Raw genomic sequence first — 27,925 nt, 5'->3', positions numbered from 1 at the left:
GCAGCTAACGTTGTCTTTTTTGTTTTCTCTTGTTCTAATCAAATATTCATCAAGACACAGTCAGTTACTCATCCATTTTTTAAAAAATGTAGTTCAGACTTCATGGTGAGGAGCTCAAAACCAACTCTAAATATAGCCTTAATTCCCCAAGCCCCATAAATGCGCGTGAAAATTCGGATGACTTTTCTTTCAAAAATAACAACTTGGAGACTGAAAGGTGAATGAAGTGCCTGCGTCATGTTCTCAGAGGACTGGTACCCCCTGATACCCGAGCCAACCCCGAACCACTGCTGCCTGAAATTGCCTTTGATTCGCGAGGAGCAACCCCAGGCTTGCAGAGCCCCTGCTTGTCCATTCGCACAGTGAGCTTGGTCTCTGTCGAGTTATGAGTCCTTTGGAGGCATCTCTCCGTTTCCTCTCCCTTTCCCTCCCCTTCCCCCAGCAAGAACAGTCACAAAGTCTCAAGTTGAAGATTCATTCTAACTATTTCAGTGGTGGGGGAGGAGTCTCACTAAACCTAAAATCAAGACTTTGAGGGATGGGTTTTTACTAAAGCAGTGTTGAATATTCCCTAGAACAACTTAACGAGCTCTTTGATACGCTCTTCTGGGGCTCTGTGCACGTTCGTTTTAAGGGTGCAGAATTCATCACGTGGTTAAAACCATGCACCCCTGCGTTACCCACGGCTTGCTCGTTGAGAGACCTTATTTGTGAATGGAGGCTTTTCTTATTGTCTCAGGTTGTTCTTCTTTCCCTGAAATAGTTAGGACACCCACCAACTCTCTTTGGAGAGTGGGTATCCTCAAAGTCCCCCGGTGAAAAGGAAAACCTGTGCTGTCCTGCACTTGTCTAAGGTCTGGTTCCTCACTCTCTTTTCCATGCAACTCCATTCACGTGTTGCATGAGGACTAAGTCAGCTAAGTTCAGCATCGTCATGGCTTTTCAAAGGGGGAAAAGTAATCCTGACTTCTCTGCAGGCCCTTTTTAAGCACCAGTTGGGGATAGCCCCTGGGAGGCAGCGCTGTATCTCACTCCCTTGAGCCCAGCATTCAGATCACTGCACAAGACACAGATGATTCAAGAACAGTGGGCCTAGGTTTCAGCCTTAATCATTTTCCATTTTTACCAGGGCTTATACAATCGTAAATGACCAGATTGCTTAGGGGTTCTATAAAGCCAAGCAGACTGGGAGGCAGTGTAGAATAGTGGTCAACTGACTGCATAGCTTTTACATTCCCATGGCCCTGGGTTAAACTTCCACGTCTGTCATTTCCTAGCTGTGTGACCTTGGGAAAGTCCCTTGACTTCTCTGAGCTTCATCTGCCTTACCTGTAAAACACACATTGATAACTCCCTGTATGAAGGTCAGCGTGAGGAGGAAGTAAAATGACATATCGAAGAATTCAGCATAGTGCCTGCGATTGTTGCTTATTAAATCATAGATTATACCGGAGAATGCTTTGATATGTATTGGTACATTGACTTATCAGTTTTCTGTTACTTCGATACAAGCCACTGTGCTTAGTATAAGGACTTCCTCCCCACCCCTCACCCCGACCCTGCAATTTGAACTCTCTCTTTCCCTAAAAACTATAAGCTAATTGTTAATTGAGAAACAATATAGAATTCCACAGGAAAAGTAAAAGAGCAGTTGGGCACAACTTTTCCTGGGGCTCTATCTATTCTCAGTAGCGTCAGGTCGAGACCTGAGGCTGATAACATGTGTCCCCATGGGTCACACCTGAACAACCAGTGCAGTCAATGAAATAACATTCAACACTCATCCAACAAACATTTATTGACATCGACTATGTGCCAGGTGATGGATATGTCAATCTCCCTGGGGTTTGTTTTAAGCAGCGCTCAAGGTCTGTTTTAAACATTTTCATATAAATTAACTCTTTTATAAATTGTTGTAATGTTCATTTATTTGACAGAGAGAGAGAGAGAGAGAGAGAGAGAGAGAGAGAGAGATGGAGACAGAGACAGAGTGTGAGCAGGGCAGGGGCAGAGAGAGAGGGAGAAACAGGCTCCAGGCTCTGAGCTGCCAGAGCCAGAGCCCGATGTGGGGCTTAAACCCACAAGCTGTGAGATCATGACCTGAGCTGAAGTCAGATGCTTAACCAACTGAGCCACCCAGGCGACCCTAAATGAGCTCTTTTCACCCTTCAACCAAAGGTGGGAGGTACTAGCATTGGTCCCATTTTACAGATGAAGAAACTGAGCACAGAGAGGTAACGTGTCCAGGGCCACACAAGTATTATGCAGAATTGGATCAAGACCCAGCAAAGTAGTTGTAGGGTCTTTCCTCATCATCCCCATGTCTTACTGCTAACTGCATTTGTTCATCTGAGCGGCCAATGTCATGCCTCCAGCTTGGTTTCTTTACTCCCCTTTTCGAAGCTGGATTCCCTAGATGATAGGATTGGGGCTTCACTCTTTCCTCTCTGCTCTGAATACCTCAGAAGGGGCTGTAAAATCCCCCTGGACGCTGGTTAGGCCCTCCATTGATCAAGCCGTGTGTCATCGGTTACTGTGTTCAAGACAATCTCTTGCTCTTTCGAATAAGAATTATAAACGTACTTTGATGCATTAAAAATATCTACCTTAGGGGAGGTTTGCTTCATAATCTAATAAAACAGATTTCTAACTTGCAGGTTATTACAGCCTTTGAAGTATTATTTAAATTGTCCTAGACACAAATTACTTATAAAATTGAACTGTCACTTTATAGTAGAATTAAAATTAATATGCTCCTCTTGATTCCCGTACTTGGGTATAAATTCCCTTATGTAAAATGCTCTGAAATTTGGAAAGCTCAAAATCTGCACCCATTTCTCTGTCCACTCTTGTGTCTCTTGGTAAAAGGGAAAGAATACAAACTGTCAGTAACAACCAGAGTGAAGGAAGAATGTTTATTCAGAGCCAAATGTCACTTTCTTTCAGCTATGTTAAAAAACATCACTTGAAAAAGAGGGAAAAAAAAGCCCTCTCATATTTGCAGATGGAAAACACTATAAAAAAGAGAAAATTGGCTGCCCAAATAATCCCAAGACATAAATTTTTCTTAAGGGGTGGGTGCTATCCTTCATATGCTCTTTTCAGAACCAAGACCGTCCTGCACACACAGTAGACTATTAGACCAGGCACTAAGTTTCATCCCTGGTTAGCAAATGACATACAAAGAACAAAATTGCTCCCTTGAAGTTGAAATCAAAGAGCCCTGGTGAGCAGCCGTATGTCCATCAGGACGGGAGAGCACACACATGTGGGTGATGGAGGCAATCCAGAGAGGGGCATGCCTCCCAGGGGTTGTTTTAAACAATGACAGACTGCAAAATCTGAAAGTGATGTGTTGGAACATGAAACACACACGCACGCATGCACACACACACACACACACACACACACTTGTAAAAAAGATCACCAAAGTCCCTCAGAGCCAAAGTTTAAAAGAACACGTGCTCTGGACATAGTAACAGTAATTTCAAAATCACTCCATTTATGACTCTATTCCTCATCTCTTTGATCACTTTGGCACACTATTCAGGAAATAACAGAAAAAGAAATATGAAGCTGGAGACAGAAAATTTGATTATAAAACAAAGCCACCCACCTTGCTTTCGGGGTCAGGAAGTACAATGGCCTTCTTTTGCAGCAAGAATGAACTTAACACCAGTGTATTAAATAATCATGTATATATTTAAAGGAAAAGGAAATGGTTCTTTAAAAAAAAAACTGCAACATCTCAGTCCTCTTAGCAAGTCTTACCAAAAAAATAAAAATAAAATAAAAGCAGCATACTGTGGTTCTTTGGCACAAGGCAGAGAGCGGCGTCTTCAAGTCACTATTTCCCTGTTTTGCAAAACCGAACAAAAAGCAACGGCAGAAGATGCGGGGAAGGACCTTCAAACATCTCTTGCCCTCCTGGGTCCCTCCCAGTGCCTCCTCTCCGTAAGGGCTGTAGCAGCCGCAAAGATCAACACCAATGTCACCATCGGCTGCTTAAATGCCACAAAAGTACACTTAGAAATGAGAGGAAAGTGACTGACACGGATTTGCTGAGCCAGCCCCACTGCCACTGAAACAGCCTTAAATGCCCACACAAGGAGAATAAAAAGAAAAGCACATTTTGCAATAGAATAAATTCTTTTTTTTTTTTTATTGAGACCGCGGAAAGTCACATGACCCTGCATGTAGCCTTTTAGGAAAGCAACCGAAATGGTAAAGAAAGGCGTGGGGGCTGCCTCCTTCCTCCCGCCGCCTCTCAGCCGGTCCCGCCGCGTGTCCGCATTCTTCTGGGCGCATCTGTGGAGCTATTAAGTGGGATAATCCCTCTGGCCTTTGATACATTTCTGGACATGATTATTTCATTACTCGCAGTATATCAGTAGGATCATAATAAAAAGGACTTCTGACAACCTGCCAAGAGTTTTGTGGCCTTGTAAACACAAAAGTGCTCTAATAAAATTTTATTAAGTGTTAAAAAGTCATAAAAAGTGAAATAACATAAACTACAAAATTTACTGTCCTCAGCAAATGCTGAAAATATCGTCCACAGTAAAATTAAATTAGCATGTAATAGACAGAGAAGCAGTGTGGAGTGGATTTAAAAGAGGATCCAGGGAAAATGACACTGTAACCCAATCTGGGTCACGGGGATTTAATTCGGATTCTTCTCCCTAAATGTGAATAAATGTGCTGATTACAGACAAGAGCTCCGGGGTTATTGGAGTCTCACACATTGTCAATACTTTGGGAGAAATAATATATTGCAGATTGTAATGAGCGGGGGAGCCCGAGCGAGCGCGGCGCGGAGCGGGCTAGGGGCAGGGCGTCCACTAGGGCGCGCTGCGAGACCGGGAATCCCCGCCCGGCGCCCGCGGGGCCGCGCCGCCCCAGCCGCGCGCGCACGCCTCGGCCCTCGCCCCCTCCCCCGAAATCATATCTAGAGGGTTTTTTTCTTTCTTTCTTCATACCCCCCTCCTGTGACATTTTCTCCAAATCGGATAGTGAAGTGTAAGTCGAGCTTCGCCGCAGGCAACCCTGGGTCTCCGCCTTCAGACTCAGGGTCCCTGAGTGGGGTGCGCTGCCCCGGCGCTGCTAACCCAGGGGACCGGGTGGGATCCCCCCACACACCCCCACCCAGCCGAGCGCCGTGGGCCCGGCCGTTCCACCAAGTGAGGCCGAGGAGCCCACGTGTGAGGCCCACGCCCGTCTCGGGCCGGGGCACTGGTGCGCTCCGAGCACGACGGGTGGCCGGCCTCGCGGCGGGTTCAAGTGCACGCCCGGGGTTGGAGCCAGCGGCTCGGCGAGCGAGTTCTCTCCTGTTCGGCCCCCTCTCCGGAGTTCAGTGTGCCCCGCTGCTCTTGGGACGCCCTCTCCCAGCCCTCCCAGTCGCGATGAGCCGCCGGCCTGGGGCGCGAACCCGGGCGCGGTCCTCCCCGGGCCCCAGCCCACGGCGCGGGCTCCTCAAGAGCAACGTGGAGGCTCCGCCTGGAAAAGAAGTCCGACTTCCTCTCCGCGCTGCTCTGGTGCGATCTGGAATCGGCAGGAAATGGCTCGAACACCCGTCCCGCGCCTTTGCAGTCAGCCCTCGCTTTGCTGAAGGGAAGCAGCTCCCACCAAAGTCTTACCGCCCCCTCCCCCACGAAAGACCCGCGCAGGTTTGTAAAGAAGGGTGCGAGATCTGAAAAGTATTTGTCTTCTAGGGAGAAAGATGTTGGTGACGGAGCCCAATGAAAGATGGGGTGCTTTTTAGGTAGAGATGATCAGTGGGCCACATCTTGTTTTGCAGCTCCAAAATGATGCAAACGCGGCCAGCTGCGGAGTCAATATTAGGAGCGTATTGATGAGAAGTTAGTGATATAGGAAATAAATGGGAGTGACATTTCGTGGCATCGTTTTTCCTCCCGGATGTTCAAGGTTTTAAGCTGCACTTAACAATTAGCTACATTCTGCCAGAAAGTAAATATTAAGTAAACTGGTTGCCGAAGCTCAGAAGAGGTAAGTGCAGCTTCCCATATAAGACCTTCCAGTTTCCTGTTGAGGCTTGCACAGGTTACTGGGATGAGGATACCTGGTATTTGTGATTTGACAGATGGCAAGAACGTTTGATTTTGATGTGGCAAGGTAATGTTTAAAGCAAACGGAGCACCCAAGGATCTTTTTGATAAAGTAGTGTTCACTTCTAGCCCGAAAGAAATGTAACTCATTTATAGTGGTAGTAGTTATAGCCCCATGTTTTAGATTTTTTTTGTGTGTGTGTTATAACACACATGAAAAAAAAAGCGGTCTTTTAATAATTTTTTTAAACAATGTCTGTTGTCATTTGCGAAGTATTGAATTCAAAATAGCCTGGATGGGATCATTGGAGTTAAAAAAGCAAACAAGTCCATTTAACTACAGTTTGACATTTGCTAGCCAAGGCTTTGAGAGCTACTAAAAACAGAATTAAAAGAGGAATTGAGCCATTCCCTGCAAACAGCAATTGTAATGTGGTCAGTCAGTGTTGCCTTTGAAAACGAAGGCCAAGTATGTTTATGGAAGTACGGAAACAAATACTTTATTGCATAAGATTTTCTCAGTTCAGACTAAAAGTTTTGTATTTAAAATTTTATGATACACATTTTTTCGTTCATTTATGAAGTCCAAAAGGAAACTTTCTGTGTTCACATTTCAGATTGAAGTTCATCTGTCCTTCAGAAAAAGTATTTTCATAACTACTAAAAACACCATCATGACTAGTATTTTTAATTCTCTTCAGATAGATATATGACTGGTGTAAGTAATTTTTTTTTTTTTAAACAAGATTCGTACAGCCCTCCTCAAGGAGTTTAGGGGAGTGAACAAGGTTTCCAAACCTGTAAGTGCATCTGTGTAAAATGGTAAAATCAAAGATTTTTGTAAGGAAACTTGGGAATTAACACATTTTAAATGAATATAAAAACATTTTTGAGAGGGGTTCTTCCCCACTATTTCTGTCTTCCAGAAAAAAAAATCAGAGGCTGTTTTCCATTCTATAGATCTACTATAATCAGGTATAAGAACAATTATTACATAACAACAGGTCTATCAAGATGGTGGATACTTTGAATGTATTATGAAGGAAAAAGAGCATCTTGGCCTTTGGTATGTTGGAGGTACTTGAAAAGGCAAGAAGTTTGTAGAAATATTTTACTACTGAAATCGACAAGACCATTAAAATGTGCAAGTAATTATATTCTAAGTGGCTGAGAAGTATTTTTTCCAACTGCTTTTTAAACTTGAAAAATTTTGTGTGTACTTTAATTAGTACCTTTGTTAAATGTTCCAAATATTTTGTTATATGAGCTGTATGATGAAACTATTATTGGACTTTGTGGTTTTCCTTTGTACATGAACAGTTAAGAAATGTTTTATTTAAATCTTCTCTTATATGTACCATGGGATAAATTTGAACATGTACCCTGTTGGGGTAAAGATCAACCCAAGTTCATTTTTCTCTCCAAAACCTGACATTGATCCTGATCTCACAGTTTTTATGTACACAATCTGCTTTTGAAATCAATTTGGACATCCCAGTTTGTAGGGAAATTTTAAGACAGTGCAAGTTTTCCATGGAAGAATATATATTAAGGCAGGAACTAGCTAATAACCAAAATTAAATCAGGAGGTGTGTTTGTAGCATTCACTCATTTGGATGATAACTTTTAAAGGTAGTTTTGCACTCAGGAAGGATTTCCTTGTGCTCTGTATTTATGTATATCTAAAGTATGCTACCCTGCAATGTAAAAACTCAGTAACCAGATAGCAAATTTATGTATTTTGAAGGTAACTAAGGCCAAGGCTATGAGGAGCAGATTGGCTCCAAGAAAGAAAGTGAGCATTTAAAATTATATTTTAAAATATAAACTTAATTTTAGTTTCTGACAGAAATCTTGTGGCCAGCTCATCAGTTTTCCAGATCAGTTTTAAAGCAGCATGTAAAAACTACCTTTTCCACATTAGAAGTTCATATTTAAGTTTCCTTAGCTGCAAAATCACTCTGAAACAGAGTGTTTTATGTTAAGGACCGTTCATGTGTTGGTCTCATTGATTACATACGAATGTATAAAAATCTTGTTTAAAGACCAGTAAAAGTGAGGAAATTCCAAGTCAAGTTGGCTAATTCCATTCATAATTCATCCCGAGTGCCTGACTTAAGAAACTTGCAAACAGTTTATAGCTATACATACAAAATCGGTTGACTTGCTTTGTAAGCGGGGAAGCAGGGTCAACTTTGACCTCCTTGTTCAGAGAGGCTTAAGTTGATAAAACTATGGAATGTAGGTTAAGCTTTTCGGTTACGCAGGAATTTTCCAATCTCACCCTTTTTTTGGTTTTCACTTTTTGAAAATGTAAACAGGGAAGGACAACTTTTGTGCTCTGAAATGGGATTGACTTTCACCCACCCATTTCCTTCCCGCTTGCACATTTGTTCAGTAATACTTCTGAGTGCTGGGAGAGCGAGAGGCCCTACAAGGAGAAAACAGCATGCACCGTAGCTCTGTCCCCTTCAGCCATGCCTATCCCCAGCCCTTTTATTCTGAGAGAACTGGACGCGAATTTAGTACTCCTATTAACATGGTTCAAACTGCTGCATCTGCGGCCATAAGTCCTTTTGGGGATTGGCAAGAAATCCCTGGAGACTTTGCGTTCTGAGTGGGGGTGGGGAGCTACTGGGGAGTCCTGTGCCTTGATAATGGGGAGCTTCTGGGCTGACCTTCAAACTGAAGCAATCATCGCTCATTTTCCAAGGCTGCACCATAGGCCAATGCCTTCCCCGAGTTTTCATGTTCAGGAAGACATTAAGACATTTTCAGAGTTTCTTAAACATTCTGAGCTACTGTAATCTTAAACCAGACGAATTTTAAGAGTGAAAACTGGCCCAGAGAGAGTCTTTACGTAGTAACCTCAATCTGATGTGAACTCCAGCGACTTTTTAAAAATAAGGTCTTGAAAAGGTGGGTTTCTGGTGGAAAGGCTGCGGTCTCCTTGGAGTAGGGATCCTCGAGACCCGTTAATATCCACCAGACACGCTTCATTAAACCGGAACAAACATGACTCTGAATCACCGGCTCCCCGTTTTCCTGAATGTAGGTCATTTCGTGTCCTTACAATTTAACGTCCGAAGGGATTTCCTGTCTTTGAAGTGTAGCACTTTGTCACCTGTTTGGATAGGCTCCCTAAAAGTAAGGGCTCTGTTCCTACTTTGCAAGACTTAGTGACTCCATGTTCCCTGGCTGGAGTTTCCCAGATCACTGAAGGCCGCACACTGCAGGTGTGGGTCTTTCCTTTACAAGTCGGCGCCTGCAGATCCCATATTCCAGACTTCATTCCTCTAGGTCAGAGCCTACGAGAAAAGCCCGGAGCCATCCACTCACCTGGGTGAGGCCATAAAGAGGTAAGCTTTCATAATGAGGAGCCATCTATCAAAATTCATAGCTTCTGAGAACCGGAATAACTAGTGCTTAGGCATTAGAGTCTCTTGCTAGAGCAAAACACAACAACTGGGGATAAATGTGCCACAGTGGGCGACACCCATTTAAGTAACGACCCACGTTCAAATGTGCTTTTAAAAATGTATTATTTTTACCTAAGAATGCATATTATTTCATCACCTTTTAGTATATGGATCCTACAGTTAAATATTTTTAGTGAAAATTTGCATATTTACGAGGAAAATGCGATTCCCGTTGAATAACGTGTTAGGAGACGGCCATGAATTGATTCTAGGAACTGCAGGTATGCTTATTTTTGCCAAATGATGCAACATGTGCCAAACCTCTTTATAAACTATAACACACCCTGCGAAGGAAAAGGTATTTGTGTAGATTTAAATGACCATTTAGCTTTAGTATGTCCACCAACTGATCTGTTAGTTAGGCACCTCCACCAACGAATCACTACAAAGACTCAACTTGTTCTCTTTTGGAGAGGTTCACTACTTGTTTGAAAGCTTGGGCACAAATCAGGCATCTTCACAGTATCCCTCACCAAGAGTGTTTTCATGTGAATATTAAGTAAACTATCAGAAGTTTACACATTTGGGGTGCTTTCTTTTCAGAGAACTGGATGCTCGGATACATGAAATTAAGACCTTTTGGTTAAGTAAGAGGGAGAAAGTCAAGGTAGATTTCTACACAGTTCCGGTTTAAGGTCATGATCAGAGAAGAAACTGAGCATGCCTAAAGGAAGGAGTATGGGGCTAAATATGTATCTGATTTTTTCATAATGAATGGAAATGCAGTTTTGATGTCTAGACATTTTTCTTTTGGTGGGTATTAATCACTTTGATCCATTTGATTTCTCGGGAAGAAATTGTAGCCGTTGTAACTGAGTCCATCCTACTGGGTTGCTTTCTCACGAGTGGCATAGGAATCATCTAGAAAGAAACATCACGTGCACAAAGCATCCACCCAAGGGGCACACCTCTCTCATCTCTCACAAAGCAAATGGTAGGCTGTCCAGCAGAGGAAGTAGACTCAGATTCATGCACTTGTCTCATGTTTTTGGTGATCTTCTCCCTGGTCCCTGCTCTTGGTAACTGTAAGCCAAGTGTGTGTGTATCAGATGGATTCTCTAGCTCCCAAATGAAAATTCTGTCTTTAGTCACACACTCCCGCACCTTTCACATTGGGAAAATGTTCCAATTATTCCTTGATTACATCACAGATCATATGAGAACCAGCGGGTGGAAACAGGGTACAGAGCAGCTGAATATCTCTGCAAACTCGGAGCACTTAAAAATACTTTGAAGACACACAGCTGCTCTCTCTTTTTTTAATTGTTTTCAGTAAAACTCCAAAAACCCCACAATGTGTACCTTAAAAGCATCAGGAGTATTTTAATTGGGTAATAACCATCCATATTTTCCTTCTGATAAAAGGATTTAAGAATGAAATTTTATGATGATTATAAACTGTATTACTGACCCAAGGGACAAGAACAATTATGAAAAACATGTCCTACATATTTGGCGTGATGTGAATTTAGACTTCGAAATCATTCATCTTAAATGCTCCAGCATCTTATTAAAGCTTATAAAATAATATTCACATAATGACAACAGGGTAACTTACAATCATGATTGAGATGATGTCATCAATATTGCAGTGGGGCTCCTCACCAAAGACTGAAGCTGACTTGGTCTTTGCCCCTTGGGCTTCTGATAAAACTAGATATACAATAAAAGAGGTCAAAGACGGTAACAGATTTTGTGTATCCGAGATCCCCTTTTGGTCGATGACTGTTTTACAAATGCTTTTAGCACATCATATCGTTTCCCCTTCTCCCCCTCCTGTTCTCTTCTCTTTCTTTCTTTCTTTTTTTTCTTTTCTCCTCCAGTTAAAATTACCAACCACGAGAAGGAAAAGTGATTTTTGGCAAACATGAAACATTGGTGAATTGGAGTCTGACCACTAAATTTGGGAGTGGATCTGGACAAAATGAAAGTTTACATCTAGCAGCTGAGCAGCTGAGAATGAGTTCGGCTCATGTGAACGTGAATCCCCAAGTGAGGGTAAACCACCACACTTAGCCCAGCTTCAGCCAGGCCCCAGGATGAGAGTCCTCTCTGAGGGCAGGAGCATGTCTAGCTTTGAGTCAGTGCTTGCTGCCGGCCCTCCTGATACATTAATTCTCACAATAACCCTTTTCTTTTTTTAACATTTATATTTATTTTTGAAAGAGAGAGAGACAGAGCGTGAGCAGAGGAGGGGCAGACAGAGAGGGAGGCACAGAATCCGAAGCAGGCTCTGGGCCCTGAGCTGTCAGCCCAGAGCCCGATGCGGGGCTCGAACCCACAGACTGTGAGGTTGTGACCTGAGCCGAAGTCGGACGCTCGAGCCCCCCAGGCGCCCCTCTCACAGTAAACTTTCTGAATGAATTTAAGACCGCTAGGGAAACTGCCAGATTTCCACGATGTGGGCGAGAATGGGCATGCTAAGTGGAGGGGCTGCCTGTATCCGAATTTGTCTTAAGCCCAGCCCTGCAGAACCCCACCACTTGTTCCTCAGACACGTATTCTATGTTAGCAGAATTAAGCCCTTTCGAGTATACGTGTAGCTGTAAGTGGCTTGTACCACTGAAGTATTAGTACTTTTTAGCATGACCTGCCTCTGTTATGATGATAGAAAATAGCCAAAGATTTAACCTCTGCCCACGGGCCTGGGTTTTGTTCCAGCTCCATTGTGTGACCTCTGGCAGGTTACTTAACCGGTCTGAGCCTTGGTTCCCTCACTTATAAAATGAAGGCAGTGACACCTCTTTGTAGTATCAGTGTATTAAGTGACCTAATATTTGTAAATCTGGAACACAGCTTGCAGTCAGTAGATACATATTATAGGAGTTTGCAAGGAAAAAAACACGATTGAATCTTTGATCTCGCCTTTTCGTTACCTAAAATTTTAGAGATTGTTCAAGAAAAAAATGGTCAACTAAATGCACAGGTATAACACTAGCATCTGCTTTCCACCCAGAGACATAGCCCCGACCTCAAACTTGAGATTTCAGTGTGAAATCCCATCATAATCTGAAGGAGAAAAAAAATTTTTGAACACAAAAGAACTTAATTCTTTTTACTCCAAGTGATAACCTTTACTAGGCAACTCAGGTTAAAAACTGACCCACAGGCCTTGAAGTACACTATTTACCTAGAGAAAGGAAAAAACAAGTAAGGGAAAAGTGTTTGGGGTTTATGGATAACCCAAGAATGGCAAAGCCCGTACAGCTTTTTTCTGATTTGCATTTTACACAAATTTCTTGCGGGAAGTGGCTTTTATATGCCAAGTTTCCTTCTGTGGTTAGTTTCTATGGGCACTTCATGAACTCCTGAATGTAAGGACCTGGAATAGAAATACTCACACACCTGCAGCTAGCGTGGTATGATTGGCATCCCCATCATGTTGTCACTGACACACAAAATAAACTTAGGATAATTGCTGCGTAGTTTAGGCAACAGAAGACCTACAATAACTGTTATGTCTGAGTGTATGGTAACAGTCTGACAAACCGTTTGATCTCCAGAAATAGAGCTGTTCCTACACATGTCATTCCATTGCTATCCTTGGATAGCAAAACCAACCGTATTGAGGTTTGTGGTCATTATGTTTTTGGCCACACTTCACTGAATTTTGGGCTTGAGATCTTACTGGATATCCTTGTGGCAACTGCCTAGTTGGGATTTGAGATTTGCTTTTAAATTCTGGATAGTCTGTCTTTGCTCTTTACAAGTGCCCAGTTGTCTAAGAGGACTTTCCAATTTTTTTTTCTTGATTACACTCAACTAAATTATAGGCAAATAATACCTCTAAAGCTTAGTTTTTCCCCTCTGGTTTTCCCTGCTGACCTACATCCATATGCCTAGATGTCCTCACATCTAAAGTATGACTCCATAAAGAGTCATTCTAAGATTACAAATTAAAATATATATTCAATCACCTGGGACCTAAATCAAATGGTACCTTTTGGAAGACTCTAGTTTGTTCTCATCCTTTTGTAGGTCGGTGGGGAGAAGGCGGGTGGGATGTGGGGTCCTCGTTTGCAAGGAGAGAACATCCTACTTGGAGTAATAAAGGATCAGGTTATTCAAGAAAGTAGAGCATTAAAAGCTAAATTTTGTGGTGCCTACCTCAGTGCTTTAGGAGATCAAAGGAAAGAAATAGCAACGAGGACAGGAAAAGCTAGGAAGGGATTCTCCAGAAGAGATGGGTTTGCAACTGTGTTTGGGGAAGGTGGGTGGCTTTGGGTGGATGAAAAGAACATATCCAGTAAGGGGGACATAGTGGGTGAAAGTGCGGAGGCAGGAACGAGCTCAGTATGTTCCTAGACCTGTAAGGATTCCAAGTGTGCCGTGCTTACTAGTCTTTTTGTCCAGAGACCGCTAGTTTTCCCAGGGACAGATTTGACAGTCTGCACACACAGAGGTCGACTTCATTTTAGCTTTGTGTCTTGCTTCTCTCAGATCCGGTTAAAATGCTATTCTGGATCATGTCCTTTCCCTGCTTAAGACCCGGACTTGGCTCTCCATTGTTCAGTCTCCCTTAGATTGCTAGCAAGGCCTTCACGACCCACCGCCTCCCCACCTTGAACTTCGTTGCACCTCTGGCCCCTTCTTGCTCCTCCCAACCCAGCTTTAAGCCACCTGGGACCCACCATATTCTCTTTTGTCTCTGACTTCACATTGTCCCTTCTGCAGGGAGACCAGGTTAAGGCTCCCCCACCATTTGCTCTCACAGCTCTCTGCAGGAAGCATATTTTGTCTTGATTTCTTACCTGATATCTATCTTTCCCACAAGACTATAAACTCCTTGCAATGAGAAACCATGTCGGGTTGATCATGAGTGGCCAGCACAGAGCCTGCTCACCCCCCACCCCCCATCATTTATTCATTCAGTCAAAAATCCCTATTAAACACCATATGCCAGGCCCCAATGCAACGGGGAACAAAATAAGCAAAAACCCTCTGTTTTTATATTCTGCTTGGGAGAACAAACGCCAAAACTAGCTAAACATAAAATACATACAATGTATGTATTTATAGGCTAGCATAAATGCGTAAGAGAAAATAAGGCAGGAAAGGAAAACAGAAGTGTCAGGTGCGCAAGGAGCTTTAAGTGGAGTGGCCAGGGAAGGCCTCCTGAAGACCGTGACGTTTGAACAAAGACCTAGAGGAGGGGAGGTGGTGAGACGTGCAGATACTGGGGAGGAACAGGCGGACTGGGGAAGGAGTAGGTGCAAAGGCCAGGACTGGTGTGCCCCAAGAGCATCCACAGGTCGGTGGGCTGGAGTGCAGAGAGCAAGGAAAGTAGAATGTGAGGTCAGAGCACGAGGACAGTGTGGGAAAGACATTAATCATGGGTATAGGATTGTTGCTTGTTGCTGCTGTTACTTCCTATAAGCACTTTGGATTGGGAGACCCAGAGAAACCAGGCTGTGCCTTTTCTGCTTTAAAGACTATTTCAATGACCATTTTGATGATTTACAACATGGAACAAAGCTCCGCTATCATAAGCCAGTTGAGTAAAAAGATACCAACCTAAGCACCCCCTGAGGGTCTTGAGCAAAATGCAGAAGGACCCTATGTGACATTAAGGGGCACCTGCCCCCAACTCGTGTTTTGGTTGGAGATTTATGCCTGGAGGCGAAAGAGCACGAAAGTTGGTAACTTCAGTTACCAAAGGGTTTGGGTTTAGAGTCCTCCCTTTACAGCAGAAGGCGGAGGAGTGTGTGATTATCTAATGATGACAATATAGAAAATAGTTGTGGTTTGAGTTCCAAGAATTCAGTTTTTGGAAGCCTTGTTCTTTGTCTTCTCCTCCTTTACTTAGCAATTAAGTAACTCATTTTATCAGGTGACACTCAGCACCATAAGGAATGAAATACCTAGTCACTCTGAGCCCAGGAAAGGAGTTTCAGACATTCCAGAAAGGGAATGGAAGGGGAAGAAATTCCTTTTTCGAAATACCTCTCCATGGCTGCAGACTGCAGGGTTCGTAACGTGTGGGGGTCATGGCAGTGCCTTCTGTGCAGGACACCTGGCCCAGCCGGCCGTGTGGAACGTCACTCAGCACGCCTGAGGGGCTCCCTCGCCGCCCGTGCTCCGCCAGCACAGCCCGCACACCAGCCTTCCTTCTCTCAACACTTGGCTGCCAGCCATCTGGCCCCCATGACCGGAGCCTCCCGAGCAAAAGGTACACAAGAAACGAGCTGAATGCATACCACGTCTTTTTCAAAACTGGCAAACTAGTCATGAGAACAGCCTTCCAAGCCTTAAGGCTTGGGTTCAGCTCTCTCGCAACAAAGAAAAACAAATCTCTGTGTTTGTCCAGAGTCTAGAACACATCCAAGCCCTCTGACTGCCGTAGCCCACAGGACATGGCATGGAGAACATAAATGCACCAAAGAAACAGCACTATAGAGAAAGCTGTTGGTGCTCAAGAACTACGTAACAAGAAGGAAATGCGAAAAGACACGATATCTGTGAGGGAGGTGTTGATGCTTCTGTTCTGACCTAAGTAAGGCTCAGACAGGGTTTGTGAGGCAGACATTAGCTACTTCTCCACATAATGTTATGCCCTTAGCATATGATTGCAGTTCGGGGGGTCTTTCTTGCTTTTCTCTGATCTCTCCCTTTTGTCATTGTTCGTGAAAGTAGCTGAGCTTCAGGTTGGCCTGAAATCCCGTGGCACTTAGAGCTACATGATCAAAGTCTGTTGTAGGCATTTGGGCTGGTGCCAACAAAGTTCAGGTTGTGCTTCAAACAAGGCTTCGGGCACCTCTCAGCCACGGGCGAGGGGCTGACTGGGTTTGATCTCGAGCTGTGCGCATTTGGGGAGTCTCAGGTCCCTTGTTGGTAAGCCCTGCTTGGCAGAGCTCTGCTTTAATTAACATGGCCCTCGGGTTGGTTCGATTTCCCATGTTTCAGCACCTCACTGGGTGTAACCTTATCTTTCCATTTCATACGCATGATGGATCTGAAACGGCACAGGTGAAGTTTGTCTTTGACTTGACAGCTGGATTACTTCTAAGTTTCACAACTACAGAAGAAAAGTCCCAAATCCCAGCTCTTCTTATCATTTGGCATTTTATGGAGCAGCCGCAGTGGGTGAGATGTTAATATGGTTAGACACGCTTCCAGCAAAATGAACTTACCGCTTAAAAGTTTATGCATCTACTAAGTGTAAGTGTTAGAGGCAAGGGAAATAAATGAATGATAGATGTAGTTGGGGGTGACGGCGAGGCATTTCTGAGAAGCTTGGAAAGAGGGCAAGTGATTGTCACCAAGCATTAAGCTACTTAAATAAATGAATATAATTGAAGGAGACAACATGTTTCATTACCTTTCGGGAAGAGTGTTCAGATGAAAAAGGAGGACAGTGTCCTGAGGAACAAGTCCTGCAAGCCGCTTCTCTAGTCAGTTTGAGGCAATCTTTGGTAGATAGTCACACGCCCCTTTTCCTTTGGTTACATTTCCATTTCTCTCAACCTTTTTTTTTTTTAAACCATGAAACCTCATCACCACCCCCAAACTTTGTTTTTTAAATCATGCTCATTAGCATACTGAGAAACTCATTTGCAAAACATACCTGCTCTGGGACTATAGCATGGCCCAAAACACAAGGAGAGGAATCACTCCGGTAGTCAGAGACTCTGTGTGTGTGTGTGTGTGTGTGTATGTGTGTGTGTCTTGAAGTGTTATCTGTCCTTATCATGGTCCACATGGAGCATCTTCCGATACTATTCACTCTCCCTTTGCAGATTTCTAGATAATGACAGCTTCTCAGCTAGTGTGATACCAGGAAAGTGTTGTTAAGGGTAGGAGAAAAGGTATTTCTCTACCCTGGAAAGGGATATCCTTCACTACAGGTAGTCAACACCTTCACATATTCATCAGTTTCTCGTGAGTTAACGCAAGACCATGACCAGCTTTGAAAGATGTGGGTCCAGGTAATACCTTTGCCACTTACTAGATGTGTAGTTTTCATCCTGGTTCTGTGGCTCGGTTTCTTCACTTGTATACTGGGGTCATGAAACTATCTTGGAATGGCTGTATTAAACAAGCCAACATATGCTTAGTGCCTGCCACAAATATATTTCATATTGTTTTGTTTCTATTATGATTCCTTATTTCAGAGATCAGCAGATGTCAACATGATTTTTATAACACACTAGAACTCTCTAAACAAGTTCCCCAAAAGGCCATTGTTAACAAAATGTGCATTGTTTCTTTTATTCACCATTGCAGAGATATAGCCAAGCATTCAAAGCCGCCACTCACAAGTGGCTCTTATCTTGCAAAAGCCAAAGAGGTTTATAAATAGAGTCCCTACTTTAAGAATTTTACTTCCTGGGGGCACTTGGGTGGTTCAGTCAGTTAAGCATCCAACTTCAGCCTAGGTCATGATCTCGCCATTCTGAGTTCAAGGCCCACATCGGGCTCTGTGCTGACAGCTCAGAGCCTGGAGCCTGTTTCTGATTCTGTGTCTGCCTCTGTCTCTGCCCCTCCCCTTCTCATGCTCTGTCTCTCTCTCAAAAATAAATAAACAAAATCAGGAGACTATAAATGCTGGAGAGGATGTGGAGAAACGGGAACCCTCTTGCACTGTTGGTGGGAATGCACATTGGTGCAGCCAGTCTGGAAAACAGTGTGGAGGTTCCTCAAAAAATTAAAAATAGACTACCCTATGACCCAGCAATAGCACTGCTAGGAATTTACCCAAGGGATGCAGGAGTGCTGATGCATAGGGGCACTTGTACCCCAATGTTTATAGCAGCACTCAACAATAGCCAAATTATGGAAAGAGCCTAAAGGTCCATCAACTGATGAATGGATAAAGAAATTGTGGTTTATATACACAATGGAGTACTACGTGGCAATGAGAAAGAATGAAATATGGCCCTTTGTAGCAACGTGGATGGAACTGGAGAGCGTGATCCTAAGTGAAATAAGCCATACAGAGAAAGACAGATACCATATGTTTTCACTCTTATGTGGATCCTGAGAAACTTAACAGAAACCCATGCGGGAGGGGAAGGAAAAACAAAAAAGAGGTTACAGTGGAAAAGAGCCAAAGCATAAGAGACTCTTAAAAACTGAGAACAAACTGAGGGTTGATGGGGGTGGGAGGGAGAGGAAGGTGGGTGATGGGTATTGAGGAGGGCACCTTTTGGGGTGAGCACTGGGTGTTGTATGGAAACCAATTTGACAATAAACTTCATATATTGAAAAATAAATAAATACATTAATTAATTAATTTAAATAAATAAATAAACATAAAAATTTTTTTTAAAAAGAATTTTACTTCTTTTTGTTGTGGGTCTGTGATTTTCCAGCCAGTGAAGGTCATAAGATAAGGGCATAGGTAAGGATTTGGCTAGTTAGGCTGTCACATCTTCTCTTTTACAAGACCAAATATTTGTGAGTGATGCTAAGCTGGGAACATAGAAAATCGGCTTCCTGGCCTTCGTTGGCCCTGCCAGCCACAAACATATAGTGGCATTTGAGCAAGTTGATGGTTTTTAATTTATTTGTTATACGTTTAAAAATCTGTTGAAGGTTTTTCTTTATTAACATGCATTATGCTTTCTAATAAACAGACTCCGAAAGTGAAAAGTCGACATTTAAGTCTGACTTGGTGGCATTTAGCATACAAACGTTGGAAGGCCAGCAAAACAAATTTTTGGATGCAAGTCGTGTGCAATAGAAAGAAATGAGGAACCATGTATCGAGGATGGCCTATATACTCCCTTGCCACCCAGAAATTCTCTGCATCGCCGCTCTGGGTACGGAAGTGACCGGTGACTGTGACTGGTTACAACACTGATCCTATTTTCATGGGGTTCTTTTCTGTTTGGCTGACTTATAAGAGTTTCACCATCACCTGGTCCCAACATCATCACAGCCCCATCACCAGCAGGAAAGATGCTTTTCCTGCCAGGACCACTGCTGCTAGGAGAGCCAGATCTTTGGGCCCAGCGAAGACTCAGGACCCCATGGCATGGAATGTGAATCCTGAACAAAATATAGCTGTGTCTTGAACCAGGAGCCATATTCTTTGTACGTGCCTCACGCTGTGTCCGAGTAGCCACACCCAGCAGCTGCTACCAAATTTGTACACCTGTTGAAAGTTGTTAAGATTCCCTAAGACTATCACAGCACTAACTTCTGAAAACCAATGATAGCAGAGTAACAGTTGGGTGGAGGGTCTCCTGTGGGAGCTGACCTGGGAGGTGCTACAAAAGATTGGGTTTTTAGATTTCCAGAAGAAAAGGGGCAATCTGAAAACAGAACCAAAGAAGTCTCGCGTAGTGAAGGGAAATCACGGAGCTGGGGTTGGTAGACTGGAATCTAATCACACATTCAGAAAATATTGAGCTCTAGGTTTCTTCCATCTATGACTTTGGGTGACACCGTGTATCTAAGTCACAGCTTCCTCTTCTTGAAGGCAAGTTTAATAGCACCTCCTCTACTTCGCATGATACTGTTGAGGCAAAATGAGTGATGATATATACAAAAAGTGAAAGGATATCTATATATGCAAGACTTCTATCTTCTCTCCTAGACTCGGAGCTCTTAGGACACAGGGTCTTACATCTGTATACCCAGAAGGCACTTATGTTAAATGATGGGATATGCTAATTGTTGACTGTTGACCCTGAAACAGAATGTTGCCATTGAAGGTGCTGAGTAGAGCAATAGTAGAAAGCAGGTCCCGGAAGGGAACACTAGCTTGGAACATGCATGGGAGAAGTGGGCCCCTAAGAAGCTATTGCTGTGTGGGACTATAGAGAAAAGAAAGTTTAGATTGGGAGAGGGAATAGCCTAAAGGATTCCTGTCCAGGTCTTTATTCTGACAGAAACTTGTGGGAAAAGGTCCCAGCTCTCTGATGCTGTGAATGCCCGTCTGAGTGAAGCAGAAAAGTCAGGTGAAATCAGTTAGGGTGTTCTGCTCAGTGCGGCTGAGTGTGATGGATGGCTTGGTATGCTGTTTATCTGGTGCAGGTTGGTATTTCACCTCTGTTTTCATTAGACTGATGGTAAGGTAATAATTCTTTCCTCTGGCTGAAAAATCTGTCTTCAGCCATTTGTTGATCTTCTTGAACAGGCACTTCAGGTGCACAGAAGTCACCCTAAAGGAGATTTTGAATGAAAACTTAAATAATGCTGGTCGGCGTCCGTGGAGCTCTGGAGCAACACAGGCCATCTGTGAGACTTGCTGTGGTACTTTGGCGCACAGAGTCCCATTTACTCAAAGAGAACCAGCCTTGGGGGTGCCTGGGTGGCCCAGTGGGTTAAGCGGCCAACTTCAGCTCAGGTCATGATCTCACGGCTCGTGAGTTCGAGCCCGGTGTCGGGCTCTGTGCTGACAGCTCAGAGCCTGGAGCCTGCTTCCGATTCTGTGTCTCCCTCTCTCTCTGCCCCTCCCCTGCTTGCTCTCTGTCTCCCTCTTTCTCTCAAAAAGAAATAAACATTAAAAGAGAGAGAGAGAAAGAGAGAGAGAAGCAGCCTAAAACATGGACCAAGGTAACCACACCTCCAGGAAACAAAGAGCCAATGTCATACCTTTGTCTCGAAAATTTCAAGTTTATTTGCAAACTAACTGAAGGCAGGGCAATCTTCATGGGGTGTTTCCCCAAAGTTGTGTGTGGCAGTGGGAAGTGCCCCAGACAGGGATTCAGAAATCTACTCCCTGGTTCTCACTATGGGCAGATTTTTTCCTATCTCTAAGACTCAATTTCTTCATCTCTGAAACAAATAATAGTATATGCAGTGGTTTTAATTGAAAGCTCTTACCAAGATAACATAGCTTTTGGGTTTTCTCGAAGGCTAGTAGGAACACATTGGAAACAATGACAGAGGCTTGTGGCGTTAATGAGTTGCAGCTCTATGGCCCCTCCCTCTTTCCAACCACTTTGATGAGGAGCATAGAAAGCAAGAGAAAGATGTTAGCTCAGTTAGCATTGGTCAAGGAAGCCATCTTCCCACAACTGACAGGATAGGTCCTTCCAAGCAATGTTACGGGTTTGTGAGCTGAGGAGTAGGTGATCAGACCTCTACTCACAGAGTGCATGAAGTTGCTTTATCTGCAGGGACCAGCTGTAAAGTTTCATCCACTTAGTATAGTCCAGCCATCAGGGGACATAGTCGGGATCTTGAACTACTTGTCTCCTCTCAGGTTTCCCATTCACGAGAGTCGCTTCCATCCCATCAACCTGTGGGGACAGCCCGTCCATCCTTTCTGTACCACAGGCTCCTTATCTTGACAAATTGTTCTTATTTAATATAACTAGGGTGAATGTATATCCTGATTTGTCCTTAACAGCCCTTTTTTGTGCCAGAATAAATATTATAACACTCTCATTAACTTTCAAAATGTTTGGGTTTGGAGAGAAAATTACATGACACCCCAAATACAACAGATTAATTTTTCTGTAGGAACCTTCTCCACCCCCAAGGAATGCCTCATGTATGTCACTAATATCCTCTCTGCCATCATCTTTGTTTATGACATGCAAATACACATAAATTGTTACTTTATAATTTTCACGTGGCAATCTGTATTCAGCAATATAATTTTCAAGGTACTCTTGACTGGATGGGGAGAGTCATTATGAAGAATTGTAATTACTACAATATAATGCTTCCAATGAGGAAGGATTTTCCCCCAAATCCTTTGGTGAAGATAAACTAATATAACTTCTGTGGCATGTCAATCAAATGTAAGCTGTAAAAATTATTAATAATTCTGAAATAACAATTCCAACTAAAGAATTATTTTTATTCACTCCCCCTTCAATTAAGCAATTAGTCAACAAATATTTGTGTAATGTTTCCTGGCTCTATTTCCTGGAAATACAAAAATGAAAGACAATCTCTGACCATAAGGAATTGATAGAAAAATGGGATAAAGAGACAAGCTCGTGAAGACAGTCTGGCTATGGTAGCACAGAACAGAAGGATCCAACTCAGCTTTAGGCCACATTACGGGAGGTGCAGGATGCTGGTGAGGGATGGCTTCCAAGAGACATGGAGTGTCTCAAAGGGCGTGTAAGAGTTGGCCAAAGAAGAAAGATATGAAAAGTATTTTCTTCCAGATCTTTTTAAAAAGTTTTTAAAAGTTTATTTATTTTGAGAGAAAGAAGGAGAGAGGAGAGGAGGGGCAGAGAGAGAGGGAAAGAGAATCCCAAGGCTCTGAGCTGTCAGCAGGGAGCCCAACCCAGGGCCGTTTCCCACAAACCATGAGATCATGACCTGAGCCAAAACCAAGAGTTGGACGCTTAACCAACTGAGCCACCCAGGTGCCCCCAGATTGTTTCTAATATTAGGAAATAAAATAAGGAAGAAAATTCAAAAATCAGGAAACATTTCTTTGCTCGCATACTGACGTCTTCCTGTTGATTCTAAAGGAAGCTCTTGTTACCAGCAGAGGCTTCTGGTAGTCTGGAGGACTCAATGGTTGAATAAGCTTTCACAGTTAGAAGACCCTTAAGAAGCTAGAATTCTATGAAATCACCTTCCAGTACAAAGTTGTGATCCACATATGGAATTTCAAATTTTCCAGTAATCATATTACGAAAGTAAGAAAAAACAGGTGAAACTCATTTTGATAATATGTTGTATTTAACCCAATATATCCAGAGATATTATCTTATCATGTAATTTATTGAACTATTTTTGCAATCTCATTTCCACATTAACATTTAAAAATCCAGCATGTATTTTACACCTAGAACACATTTCAGTTCATAGTAGTCATACGTGAGGGCTAGTGGCTCTCGTATTGCACAGTGTGGTTTTATAACATCAGAGCTCACTGTGGTCACAAGTAAAAATGAACCCAAAGTGCCCTGACTTGGTTTATTCCTGAATATTAATTCTCTCACATATATGAGGAGCATATACTTCTTCAAGAAGGGATAAACAAAGATTCCACAAAGATCTGTGTTCTTTCCTAAGTATTCCCTTATATTTGACTACCAGCAGTTTATGGCAATAAGCCCTATACCTCAAAATATAAATGTTCTCATTGTGGGTACAAAGCATTTTGGGCTTCACAGGTTAATTATAGAGTCCACTGCCACAGGGGCCAGTTTGTGAGTATGATACAATTCAGAACCAATTATTCCATCACAAAAGATGTGCTCTAGGCAACCCTTCACGCGTAACATCACTTATGTTAAGTGTTTTTCTTTCTGAAATAGTTGCATTGCTATCTGTATATGACTGACTACATTTTGTGGGCCAAGACAGAAGAACGATATCAGGATGAAAGTCCTGCTAATGAGTCCCCTTGGGAAGGCAGTGATCTCTGGATCTCCACTTCTGTACCTGTACAATGGCAGTCATAATTTGGGGCCCAAGGTCTTAGTACCATGAAGGTAGGAACAGATACCTCTTATCTTTCTTATTCTCAGTTTAGCACAGTGCTGATGTCAGAACAAATTTCTCCATCTCTAAAAGTGTCTGTGAGGGGCGCCTGGGTGGCTCAGTCGGTTAAGCGTCCAAATTTGGCTCAGGTCATGATCCCATGGTTTGTGGGTTCGAGCCCTGCATCAGGCTCTGTGCTGACAGCTCAGAGCCTGGAACCTGCTTTGGATTCTGTGTGTGTCTCTCTCTCTGCCCCTCTCCCACTTGTGTTCTCTCTCTCTCTCTCTCTCTGTCAAAAAAGAATAAAGACATTTAAAAAAAAATTTAAAGTGTCTGTGAGATACAGAGTCATCCAGTGAGTCACTTTTTCTTAATTCTCTTTAATGGGTCACTCACAGTTTGTGACAAGAACATTACTAATTGCATACCCAGTGCCAGTGGCAGTGTGGAGTCATCGAGGAAATCACTGTTAGCTACAACCCGTATAAAAACGGATTATTCTCTAGAGAGGCCACATGCCATCCTGAGAGAATGCGGGGCTGGTGCCTCAAAGTTCTTAGGCAGATGAGGTACACAGCCTGGGGCCCACTGTGTTAACTGCAGCCTTCTCAGCTGTGAAAAATGAGAACAGCAATCCTTCCTGCTCTAGAAGAGAGTTGTGCTTATTAATTAGTTTGTATTTCAAAGTGCTTCCCAACTGGCAAGTTTCACTATTGAATTAAGGAAAACTTCCTTTCATTTTATCCCCCACCACATTAGGATGAAAAGAAACTGTGCTCACTGAGGCTGTGAGAAAATTGGAGGGGATTCAGGCAAAAAAGCTAACAAACCTGACTTCCAAAGGTAGTGGCTCATTTCCCCAACTGCAAGATGGCACCCATTAACGGAGCTTGGTAAATTAGGTATCTCAAAGGGCAACCGAATCTGCTTTCTGAAGAATTACATTCGTTTTAGATTTAATTTTTATGATCCCTTCAAGAAAAAAAAAAAGAAAAAAAAAAAGAAAATGAGCCAAATCACACTGTGATGGTGGATTTGAAAATGGAAACTTCCCCTTCTTCCATACGAAGTGGTATAAACACTATGGTGTTTTCTTGACACTTGCTTGTATCCCAACTTTTAGATCTTCAGATCACTTTGTCTTTCTAGTCTCTATGCTAGTTTATGCTAGAAATTATGCCCACCAGACTTCTCTTACTAAGTGTTCTATTGTCATCTGAAGATTAATTGTTCAAAAAGAGTTCGCTCCTACTCTCCTTGTGGGTAACTGTCCACTCACCTTTTTGTTTCCTTCCATCCTGTGGAAACGCAGCTGCCCAGCTGGGACTGTGCTTCCCAGTCTCCTTTGCATCTCGCTGGGGTCATGCGACAAGTTTTCACCAGTGGAAAATGAGGAGAAGGAGGGCTTCTAAGAACTGAATGTGCCTCTTCACTGTCTCGGAGGGCTGAAAATGATTCTGAGACATAGACAGAAACCTGAATCCTTTAACCCACAGATAAGGAACATCTGCTTTGGATTATTATCTGAGTAAGAAACACTCTTCTGTTGTGTTAAGCCATTTTTTTTTAGTTTATTGTTACAACAACTAATGTAACCCTAACACATACACTGCCAAAGCTGACACTCTTCCCCAAATTTCCTATTATAGTTGTCTTTTGCATGTCTGCCAGACCACAAAATTTCTTTAGGACTTTGATGACACCCAGTATAGTTCAGAGCATATAAGGTATTTTAATAAATGCATGTGAAATGGGGGGAAAGAAGGAAGAAAGGAGGGAAGGAGGGAGGGTAGAAGGTAAGTAAGAAGAAAGGGAGACAGGAAGGGAAGGAGGAAGGAAAGAAGAAAGAAAGGAAAGGAGGGAGGGGGGAGGAAGGAAGGAAGGGAGACAGGGAGGGGGGAGGAACGATTGAATCAATGTGGACGCATTTAAGGTGACTCACTTATTTTCCTTTAAGCTTTCCAGCTCAACATGCCCATCCCTCCCCCACCCTCCATTAAGTTGTAAAGCAGGGAAATATTTTTCTTTTCTTCATGGCCTTCCAAAGAATGGACACAGAACCACGAGAGAAATTGCTGGCCAGAGGAAAGCAATCCCTTAGAGAAAGCAATCCAACTATCATCACCCTAGAGAGCTGGGCCACCGCCAACATCTCCATCAGCAAGTTGGAAGAGTTGTCTGACTTCCCAACACAATAAAAATGGAGACATGAGCATCCAGAGCCCCAGCCAGCACAATTACATGAAGCCAAAGAACATTATCACTTCTGGGTTGCAGGATTTATGACCAACTGTGATGGAAAATAAAGACAGGGATACTTGCTTGAATTCATCATTGACAAAAGGCAGTACGTTTTAATCATAGAGAAGTTGTATATATTATACTTTTTAAATGAAAACCCTAGCAAACAGAGCAGAAACAGATGCCAGCATCCTGGAGAAAAAAGAAACATGAAAAAGATTGCCAGTTTGCTCCTGTTTAGAAGATATGCAAGTGATATCCTTTATTGTTGAAAAACTTTTAAATGCACTGAGGCAAGCATTTCTATCGTGGTGGTTTCCTGGATTTGGGAAACTGTTTCTAAGGAGTAGGCTTGTATTCGGCATAGTGTCTGCTGATCTAGGAATCAAGTAATGAGGATAATATGCCACTTCGAGGAAGCCTGTGATTTCCATGTGCCATGAATATTACTTTCTTGCCAGTGCATCTGTCCTGAACTCCCCTGGAACCATGCTCTTTGCCCAGCAGAGCATTCTTAGGTATTATTACTGTTCTCAATAGTTGTCTCCACTCTAAGACGTATACCCACCCTATGAGTGAAGGCTCATGGTGTTCCCGGCCCAGGGCTGGCACATGATGAATACTTAGAAAATATCGAAGAGCTCTGATTAAGTTGTGATTTTATGTAATTAAAATTCTTCACACAGATGATCTGTTTTCACTGTTGGCAATGAAAAGGTAAACCAGTATGGTTTTAGAGTTCAGCTGTTTATCAGAACCAAAATTAGCCTCAGAACCACTGAAAGTTTAAAAAGACTGCTTGAGGAAGGAAGGAAGGGTCTACATAATCCTTCAAACACAAGATTCATTCTATCAATGCTTGGAATAGCTCCTCGAACCCTAAAAGTGAGTTTGTTTCCAGAACACCTGAAAAAGAGACCACATTTTTATGATGTTTGCTTTCCACAGTCAAGTTTACATTAGGGAGCTGTATTTTCCTTATATTTATTTTGAAATCATTTGAGTTTTCCAATGAAATAACATTCTCATTTTCTTCCCTCTTCCCAGATGAACACATTTATTGTTTTAATCATGAAGGGTTCTACATGGGACTGTGGTTGGTGGTTGGGATGCTCTGGAGTGGTGCACTTGGAAAAGAATGTGTTATTTGCATTTAAGAAAAATACTTAGTGGGCTGAATGTCTAGCCACTAAAATAACAGTTCATGAAAACCCAGTTATCCCAGATAGCCTTCCAAGAGTGGCAATCAGATTTCCTAGAGTCCAAGAAGAGGATGAGAACTGTGAGGAGGGGCAGACCAGAGGGACAAACTATATTTGGAAGCAAGAGTAGGTCAAGGAACTAAGGATTTGAAGTAGAGGAAAATAAAGGGGGAACACATGGGTCATCTCCTCTGTAGATATCCAGTTTGAACCTAATCTTAGTGGGAAGTAAAATCATTATCTGACATCTTGTGGCCACCTCAGAAATATGTTGGTAATTTCAGCCAGAGTCAACATTGAAAAATCACCAGCACCACTGACGGGCTGCACAGCACAACTATGGCCCAAACCTGCCCAAAAAGGTCCAGTGCCATTTATGCTCATGTAATGGGGCACCACATTGAGACATCCACTCCTGGGCTACACATTCAACTCCTCTCTGGAGCAATAAAGAAATGGCAAAAGGTTACGCTCCTTTAGTTAATCTTCTAAGGTGACCATAGATTCAAAGATTTATTTTTTTTATTCAGTAATGACTTAGAGTTTAAGTATTTGTACATGCATATATAGGCCTATATAGGCCTACATATAG

The 27,925-nt window shown here is 42.8% G+C and overlaps 1 protein-coding gene across 1 annotated transcript; it reads left to right on the top strand.

Annotated features, from left to right (window-relative positions):
• Positions 1-221: 221 nt before the first annotated feature.
• Positions 222-27,925, top strand: LOC113595086 (uncharacterized). Its single transcript, XM_053203700.1, has 5 exons — positions 222-362; positions 4,953-5,666; positions 9,366-9,424; positions 15,553-15,713; positions 25,848-27,925. The coding sequence occupies exons 1-5, from the start codon at positions 222-224 to the stop codon at positions 25,895-25,897; spliced, it is 1,125 nt and encodes a 374-aa protein (XP_053059675.1). The 3' UTR covers positions 25,898-27,925.

This window comes from Acinonyx jubatus, chromosome C1, assembly GCF_027475565.1.
Source record: "Acinonyx jubatus isolate Ajub_Pintada_27869175 chromosome C1, VMU_Ajub_asm_v1.0, whole genome shotgun sequence".
In the NCBI taxonomy this organism is placed as follows: domain Eukaryota; kingdom Metazoa; phylum Chordata; class Mammalia; order Carnivora; family Felidae; genus Acinonyx; species Acinonyx jubatus.
The sequence above is the reverse complement of the archived record's forward strand: the minus strand, read 5'-3'. Positions and strand labels throughout refer to the sequence as shown.